This window comes from Mastomys coucha, unplaced genomic scaffold (genome assembly GCF_008632895.1).
Source record: "Mastomys coucha isolate ucsf_1 unplaced genomic scaffold, UCSF_Mcou_1 pScaffold3, whole genome shotgun sequence".
NCBI lineage: Eukaryota > Metazoa > Chordata > Mammalia > Rodentia > Muridae > Mastomys > Mastomys coucha.
The window spans coordinates 40,939,415-40,948,043 of NW_022196909.1; the positions used below are offsets into that span (position 1 = coordinate 40,939,415).

The 8,629-nt window shown below is 50.1% G+C and overlaps 1 protein-coding gene across 4 annotated transcripts in view; it reads right to left on the minus strand.

Moving 5' to 3' along the window:
- Dip2a (disco interacting protein 2 homolog A) overlaps positions 1-8,629 on the minus strand; it is an 83,431-nt gene that overhangs the window by 22,848 nt on the left and 51,954 nt on the right. For all 4 annotated transcript variants that reach the window (XM_031346593.1, XM_031346592.1, XM_031346591.1 and 1 more), the window contains 5 exons: positions 7,860-7,979; positions 5,640-5,754; positions 4,283-4,422; positions 1,003-1,139; positions 205-285 (listed from right to left, as the gene is read on the minus strand). In XM_031346593.1, the coding sequence (XP_031202453.1) occupies positions 205-285; positions 1,003-1,139; positions 4,283-4,422; positions 5,640-5,754; positions 7,860-7,979 (593 nt within the window). The remainder of the gene's footprint in view (positions 1-204; positions 286-1,002; positions 1,140-4,282; positions 4,423-5,639; positions 5,755-7,859; positions 7,980-8,629) is intronic.

The window sequence follows — 8,629 nt, forward strand, 5'->3', positions numbered from 1 at the left end:
CAATGCAGTTCACTGGGGACAGAAGCATGTCTACAATGCAGTTCACTGGGGACAGAAGCATGTCTACAGTGCAGGACACTGGGGACAGGAGCATGTCTACAGTGTAGTTCACTGGGGACAGAACATGTCTACAGTGCAGTGTTCCTTTCCTCGGCCAGTACTCTCTGCTGCTGGGTGGGTACAGGAGGTCGTACTCATACTCACAGGCCCAATAAATCCCAGAAGGCCTGTCCTGGTGAAGGGTTGGTCAGAGACAGGGACTCCATCCGCTGTGACCGGGATGGTCTGCCAGAAGAGGGAAGAGGCTATGAGGCAGCTGACAACTCACTGACTAGAAAGACAGCGTGGGCAAGCAGAACTCAATGATGGCCAGACCAAGAGCAGGCTCAGGCCTCCAAAATGTCTCTTGGTGATGGCGCTCAGGGGCGCAGGCTTTTTAAAGACAAAGCCCACCATCACGCCAGTGCTCAAGGGGGAAGACATGCGTCAGGGAGCCAGAGCACTCTGGTAGTGTTGTCTTCTTGCCAAGCTTAGCAGCGCACACAACAGTTACATTTTATTTCCACTTCCTCTTAGTTATTCCAGTTTTTGGTTTTAGCTTGCATAAAGATCATTTTGGTTAACATACTTGGACCACAGTCCGGGTCACCCACAGTCCCAAGAGTATAGCCAGGGTAGATGTGACTACTGGGGAGGGAGGGGTGGAAGTTCTGAGAAGTGTCTTAGCAGACATAAAATAGAGTTAGGGCAAGATGGCATTACCTTAGTCATTTCAAACACCACACACCACTTGTAGCCCAGAGTTTAGCACTCCACAGAAAGAGACTCCCAGGGTGCCTGGCCCTCCACAGACCATTCTCTCATACTGTGAGCTTGTGGAGCGTGTGAAAAGCTCTGGGTCCCAGCAGCTCCTTGTAGACCTCCACTTCACCCTGGACATTTGGGCCTATCAACACTCACGGGGTTTGATTTCAAGATAAAGATCAGGCAAAGGATACAAACCTCAAATATATTCTTTGTGATTCCAAGCAGTCCGTAATATGCCGTCCCAGTTGCAATGGAATTGACACAGATCTCTCCAATTTCATCAGTTTTACAGAGATAAGGGACACCATCTACCTTCACAACACACACACTAGCTAAACAGAGGAGAGAATTAAAAATCATCAAGGTATACATTTAGATAGATCACTCACAAAGGTTTACTTGCTCACATATTTGTGGGGTTTTTCATTTGTTTGTTTGTCTATTTGTTTTTGAGACACTATGTAGGTCTGAGCAGCCCCAGACCTCTTTATTTGAACGGAGCTGGCCGGAGGAACTCAGAGATCCACCTGCCTCTGCCTCCTAAGTGATGGGATAAAAGGTGTGTCACCACGCCTGGCGCTGCTGCTATAGTTGAAGTTATAGAAACAAAGCATTACATGGGCAGCAAATTCTTATACAGAGTCACGGTGTGGACAGTGCTAATTATGTGCTTGTTATAAGCAGTGTGGGGGCTATGGATGTAACTCAGTGGTGGAGAGCTTATCTAGGATATAAGGAGTTCTGGGTCCACTGCCAGCACTAGACAGACAGACACAGACCACACACACACACACACACACACACACACACACACACACACACGCAGGATGAAGAGGGTCAGATGTGATTAAAAAGTAAACTCCATCTATGTAATTCTCTCTTGACTAACAGACTCTGATTTTCCCAAGTACACCGACATGAGTGTTTACTTTCAGTGTGCACAGAGATGATTTAAATGTCACAAAAATCGCTCAAATTACTACAAACCCACTTGATATTGTGGTAAGAGCAGATGCTAGGAGGCCAGTACAACACACTTCAGCGCTGGGATACCACACAGCTAGATTTCACTGTGTCTATACGCCCAGTCAACTAAGCAACAGCCAAATGCTGGGAGGGCCTGACCCCAGAAAGAATGCCTAGGAAGCTCACGTACAAACAGTTATTGTGTGGCCATTTCCTCAGAGGTAAGACATCTGCCTTGGACTGAAGCCTGTTAAGACAAGGGAAGTGAAACATTCTATCTTTCAAGGAAACTCCATTAAATCCAGGAAGTAAGCAACCAAAGGCTTCAGAAAAATGCCTGAAACTCAGAAGATTCACTAGGCTCTCTCCCCCAAATGCTTACACAGAACCTACAGTGAATCGGGAGATACATTCCCAGCGGCCTAGAAGAGGCTCAGAGCACTTGGGCTGCCTGAGCAAGCTCTCCAGCCTCCTACGCTGCCTGCAGCTTGTACAGCACATCCCAGGTTTCCAGCTTTTGGGAGCACTCCTCTAGGCTGGGGTTGGCTTTGAGTGATATGGCTGCCGCTGGGTCATTTCTGCTCCTGAAGCTCACTGGTCCACTAAGTGGATATGAGTGCTATTCTTACTTTGGGCTGTTATGGGTCTCCTGTCTGAGGCGAGTAGATGGCTGTTCACTTATTCACAGGGAAAGTGTCATACAACAAATGTGTACACACATCTGGCAGACACACACACAGAAAAACACCTGGGAGCAGACATGTGAGTGTGTGTGTGTACAGATATATGACTGGGAAGTGTACAAACACGAGACAGGTTTGCATGTCTTATAGCAATAAAAAAAATGAGTGTAACTCTTGATATATTCAAAATAAATAGCGAGGACAGGGAGACGGTTGCTAGAAAAGTGCCAGGAAGCATGGGGACCTAAGGTAAAGCCCAGAGCCCGCGTTAGAAAGCCGTGCACGGTGGTATTTTTTTTTAAAGTTCTAGTGTTGAGTATATGGAGACTGGCAGGTCCTTAAGGCTTGCTGGCTGGCCTAGTCAGAGAGCTCCAGGCCACTGAGACCCTATTTCTAAGTAAGGGTTAGATGCCTAAGTAACACCACCGGAGGTTGTCCTCAGGCCCCTCTGTGCACATGCACATACATGTGTCCCCTCCGCATACAAAGGAGTATACAAACTAAGTACTACTCACAATCCTCCCATAATTCACAACCTACTTGAACTTCGTCATAACGAGTAAAAATCATCACTCCATTGTCTGTTTGTATTTTATTATTCGGCTGTTGTTGAGACAAGGTCTACTGTGTAGCCCAAGCAGGAACCAAACACAAGATTCCCCTGCTTCAGCATCCTGAGTACTGAGATTGTTGAGGTCATCCCCCATGCCTTGAAGAGGTCATCCCCCATGCTTTGGAGAGGTCATCCCCATGCCTTGAAGAGGTCATCCCCCATGCTTTGGAGAGGTCATCCCCCATGCTTTGGAGAGGTCATCCCTCATGCTTTGGAGAGGTCATCCCCCATGCTTTGGAGAGGTCATCCCCCATGCTTTGGAGAGGTCATCCCCCATGCTTTGGAAATGTTTTAACTACAAAGTCAAGCGTTCCATAAGACTGTTTCTAAGGGAGTCAAATTATAGGAAGAAATATAATTCACATGAATTAAAAGTTGGAGCTAGGAACTCTAATTTAAACCTCTATGTTCACTGTAGTCAGAACTTTGCTACCTCAGGGATCAGTCCACCTTGGAGCTTCTGTGTCAGGAGTTTAGTGCCCTTCAGCAGCGCTGCCTGTGACACAGGCTGCAGCCTGAGCCAGGATGCCAGGACGCCAACAGAACTCACACAGGGGAGTAACTGGGTATGAGAGATAGCACCCTACTTCTCAAACTAACAGGGTATCTGACTAGCTTTGCCAGCTTGGCCCAGCCTACAGGTCTCTCAGAGGAGGCTCCTCAACTGAGGAGCTGCCTTACGCAGACTGGTCTGTGGACAAGCCTATGATGGACAAACTGTCTTGGTTGTTAGTTGATAGAGGAGAGCCCAGAGCACTGTGGGAGGTACCATTCCTTCAGTAGGTGCCCAGAGATGTATAAAAAACCAGCTAAACATAAACCAGCAACCAGAGATCTGCCATATTTTCTGCTTTGCGCTCCTGCGGGGTTCCTGCCCTGACTTCCCTGAAAGGGTAAGACAAATGAGTCCTTTCTCCTGCAAGCTGCTTTTGGCCAGAATGCTTTACCACAGCATCAGAGAAGAGTGAGACACTGCCCGTGGCGGGAAGTGGGTACCAGGGTAGCTACCAGTAGTTGCAAGAGGAGTAGACTAAGAGCAGTTTGACATCTGAGGTCCCCTATAGAGACTGCAGGGCATTAAAGCCCTCCGAAAGGCACGAGGCTAAGGACTAGGCCTGGCGTACAGCGAGTGAGCGGGAACAGCTGGTACACTAGTGCTCCTTCTGTTGTGTCAATCAGGGCAGGATGCAGATGCACTCTCACCGACTCTTACCTCCGGGCATCACCTGGCCGACGTCCTGAACGGTGAGGACTGACAGCCTCTCCTCGGTGTCAACTCGGATCACACCGTAGCTCAGGCCGTTCATTGACAGGACAGCTTTCCTTGGAGGAGGTCCTCCCAGATCTGGGGGCCTGGACAACAAGAGCACCAGCAGGCCTGCTGACTAGGGCTGTCACCCCGAGGAGGAGCGCACTGAGGGCCAGCCTCGCCTGACGTCCAGTTCCTCACTAAAGCACCTGCTCTGTGTGTGGCCTTGCTGCAGTATGGCTTCAATCCTCATCTTATCAGAGGTAGGCCCATGACTACCGGGCAAGTGACACTGTGTGACCTCTGAGTCAGTCATCAGAGGTGACTCAATTTCTATCTGGTTATCTTGTGACCTTAGCACAGAGCCCTAGGCTACCCAGGTGGGCAGACTAACTGTTGGGAGGCCTCTGTGCTGCAATGGGCTGAGATGCTGTGCAGGTGTAGAGGGGGCTCAGGCCCACGGAACCTTGATAGCACCCCCTCTCCACAGCAATGGCCTCATGGAGCCCTTCCCAAGACATGGGATGTTGCTGTTAATGCTATGATTAAAATAGTTACTTAAAACTTAGATATCTGTAAGCACATACTACCTTTAAATTATGAGCACAATGCATACATGGCCAGAGCTGAGGCAATTCTGTAGCAAGATGCTGAGGAGAATACGCTGAAAGAGATGTCCTCCACTGTGAGCAATAGCCTGAAGCCCCACAGAATGGTGCTCCAGGGCAGGAGCAGCAATGACAGGAGTCTCGTGATCAGGGAAGGAAAGTGCCTTTGGGCCTAGCTGTGGTTCGGGAACAACGTGCTGCATGCAAGAAGTATAGGAAGGAACCCAGGGCCCAGATACTAGGATGCTAGCTAGCTCTTAGGTGGGGGTGGGGACTCTCAGGGCAGCCTTAAGGCCCTACACCATGTCACAAGATGTGACACAAAGCCGCTCGAGGTGTAGAAGGTGCGTGACAGATGCTTCCCTGGTGAGTTAAAGGTCCCCTTCAGCAGACCTGCAGCCAGCAGAAGCTCTCAGGACAAGGAGCTCTTGCTTAGTTATAACGTTTATGTAAGCTCAGGCGTGAAATAGCAAGCTCTCTATTTGAGAAGAAGCGTAAGAAAAATAAAATTGAGGAAATCCAATGTAGTCCTGGAACCACGGAACTGCAGGCTGCACCTCTGCTCCCTGAGGGAGACCGTGGCACTGATAGGAGTCCTTCTTCAGGATGCCCAACAGTCAGAAACAGATTACAAACTTAGGGCCATAGGCAACTCCATCACACATAGTCTACTCGAATGTGTGTTCACAAGAGATGGCATGCAGTTTAGTTACCTGCGGATGGCTACTGTCAGCGCCTCAGGAGAACTGGCACAAGGACAGATGACCTCTGGCCTCAGACCTCTGGACTGGAAGACGTTGAGGAAGGCATCACAGGAAGATATGGACCCTGTGTAAAGCATGAGAGGTGACTGGAGGGCCAGCCAGCCAAGGGCAGGTGGTGTGTAAGGCACCCTGCTGACCTGACAGCCAGGCTGAGTCCTGGCTGCACATAAGCCCGTTTTAACAAGATCACCGCTACAATTTGGCAAAGCGGCCCCTTTTAAGGGTAGGAGTGATTACCACAAGACACACACAGTCATTTCCAACTCAGCAATACGTAAGAGTCTGGAAATCTCTCATAGCAGGCCTGTTTTAGTCTTGTGTTTGTTACTGTGGCCCAGCAGCCTGGCCTGGGTTGGGACAGCAGGTGTGGCTTCTTCAAGTAGCTTTAGAGGTGTGTGATCTACGTCTTCACTAAAGATGTCCTGCCTTCCCTGGTGCCCTCTCCTTTGGGTAGACTCTGTCATTCAGGACTGGCAGGCCGAACAGTGGGTGTTAGAGAACTTGACAACAAGGAGGCTCTGCCTGCTCAGGGCCCATATAACTAGCACCTTAGAGCCACGGCAATTCTAGGGTTCATTATAAACCTCTCTCAACAAGGGTACATAGAAAGGGAAGAGGCATCTACAGGGGACCCCGGGTCTCTCATTCTTTGGAGGGCAGATGTCTTCTAAGGAAAGAAGGCGACAGCATTATAAAGGACCACTAAGTGAAGTGCGAGTCAAGGCCTATGAAGGAAAGCTAGCTGTCTGGTACCTGGAGAATGGAGGAGACCGGGCAAAGCTGTTAGGGCTAACATTTATCTCCAGAAAGAAAACACTGGAAGGAAGTGATGTGCTCAAGTGATCACTGACTGCAGCTAAGTGCATAGGCAGAGAGCCAGGGCAGCTGTGGGTGGCTGTGGGCAGATATAGGCGGCTGTGGGTGGCTGTGGACAGATGTAGGCGGCTGTGGGCAAGTGTGGGCAGCTGTGGGCGGTTGTAGGCAGCTATAGGTGTCTGTGGGCGGCTGTGAGTGGCTGAGTACATAAGCAGAGAGCTAGGGCAGCTCTGGGTGGCTGTTGGCAGCTGTGGGCAGCTGTGGGCAAGTGTGAGCAGCTGTGGGCGGCTGTAGGTAGATATAGGCGGCTGTGGGTGGCTGTGGGCAGATATAGGCGGCTGTGGGTGGCTGTGGGCAGCAGAGTGCATAAACAGAGAGCCAGAGCAGCTGTGGGCAGCTGAGTGAATAAGCAGAGAGCTAGACCAGCTGTGGGCAGCTGTGGGCGGCTGTAGGCAGCTGTAGGTGGCTGTGGGCAGTAGAGTGCATAAACAGAGAGCCAGAGCAGCTGTGGGCAGCTGAGGGCGGCTGTGGGCGGCTGTGGGTGGCTATGGGTGGCTGTGGGTGGCTGTTGGCATGAGAAGGCATGAGTTATCCATGGTTGTGGGAAGGAGACCTCGCTTGTCTTAGATGTACACCAAGAGAGCGAGAGGTGTTTATGGGTGTTGTGTGCCTGTTCTGTTCTCCTGAAAGATGGGGTGCACAGAGAATAGGGGTAACTATTTGGTGCTACAGAAGAAACCCCTTGCTCAATAAGTGTTACTCGGGGCTCCCCTAGAGGACATCTGATCCAGGCCTCAGGCAGTCCTGGGCCTGGAAGCTCACACAGCCCCTAGCACAGTTACACTCCTACTGTACTGTACTGTACTGAGCGTCCTTACTGCTCAGATAGATGCCACAGGCATTCCTCCAGGAGGGGTTGGGTTAGCCAGAGATCCATGGAGGAGGAAGAGCTGGGTCTCTGTGAAGGACTTTGAGTTGGGAGCCTAACACTAAAGGGCAAGAGGCTCAAGAGGTCCCTAACAAATCGGGGACCCTATTTACAGCATAATCCACTGACCTCTTCAAGACAATGACTCCCACTAAAGGTTTTGACAACTGTATTAAAATTGCTTGTAAATTTAGAGTCTTAAATAAATACATATGCAACCCACCAGTGGGTCACTAACAAAGGGCAGAATGTCACAGAACACTGTAGGAAATTTACATTTCCTTATAGGACACTAATCAAAGCAGTGATAAAGCTTGAAGTTTATACAATAGGTTCCAGCTCACAGGTTGTTCGGTCCTCCCGGCAAGTCGAGACCCATGTGTACCAGTACCCCAAACCCACCCTAGGTCACCCAGCCTACTCACATGGGTTAGCGCCGTCTGCCACAATCAACATGCGCAGAGAGCTGAGACACACATCCCTCTGACCTCGCTGTGCCAAGAGCGACCAGTGCATATCTCGGGACTTCACCAGGGCAGCCTGGGCTGGAAAGAGAAGGGAGCACAGATGTCTCGGTGTCCCAGGGGCAGGCACGCCCACACTCCAAAACACTGCTGCACCTCATCCTGCGCAGAGGAATGCATGCAGAGCATGAGGGCCTGCTGCAGGGACCATGCACTTGTCTAACTCTCATCAGTTACCTCGTGTGCTCCCCAACCCCCTCCATCCCCTTCTCCTTAAAGCTTCATTTGGAAATGCGATTTGGATATAAGACGCTCGGATCCACTTCCTGACCTTTTTGTTTTTATTTTATGTGTATGAGTGTTTAGCTTGCACGTATGTCTGTGTACCGCAGGCATGCAGTGCCCACAGAGCACAGGGAGTGGCCTAAGATTCTCTGCAAGTGGAGCTATCGATAGCTGTGAGCTGCCATGTGGGTGTTGGAACCCACACCTGGGTCCTCTGGAGAATCAACGAGTGCTCTTAACCTGAGACATCGCTCTAGCCCCAGCCTTTTAAAAAGTTAATTTGTATTATTTTATTTATGAGTATGAGTGTCTTGCCTGCATATGTGTACATGTACCATGTGTGTGCCTGGTGCCCTTGGTATGTGTACATGTACCACATGTGCCTGGTGCCCTTGGTATGTGTACATGTACCACGTGTGTGCCTGGTGTCCTTGGTATGTGTACAT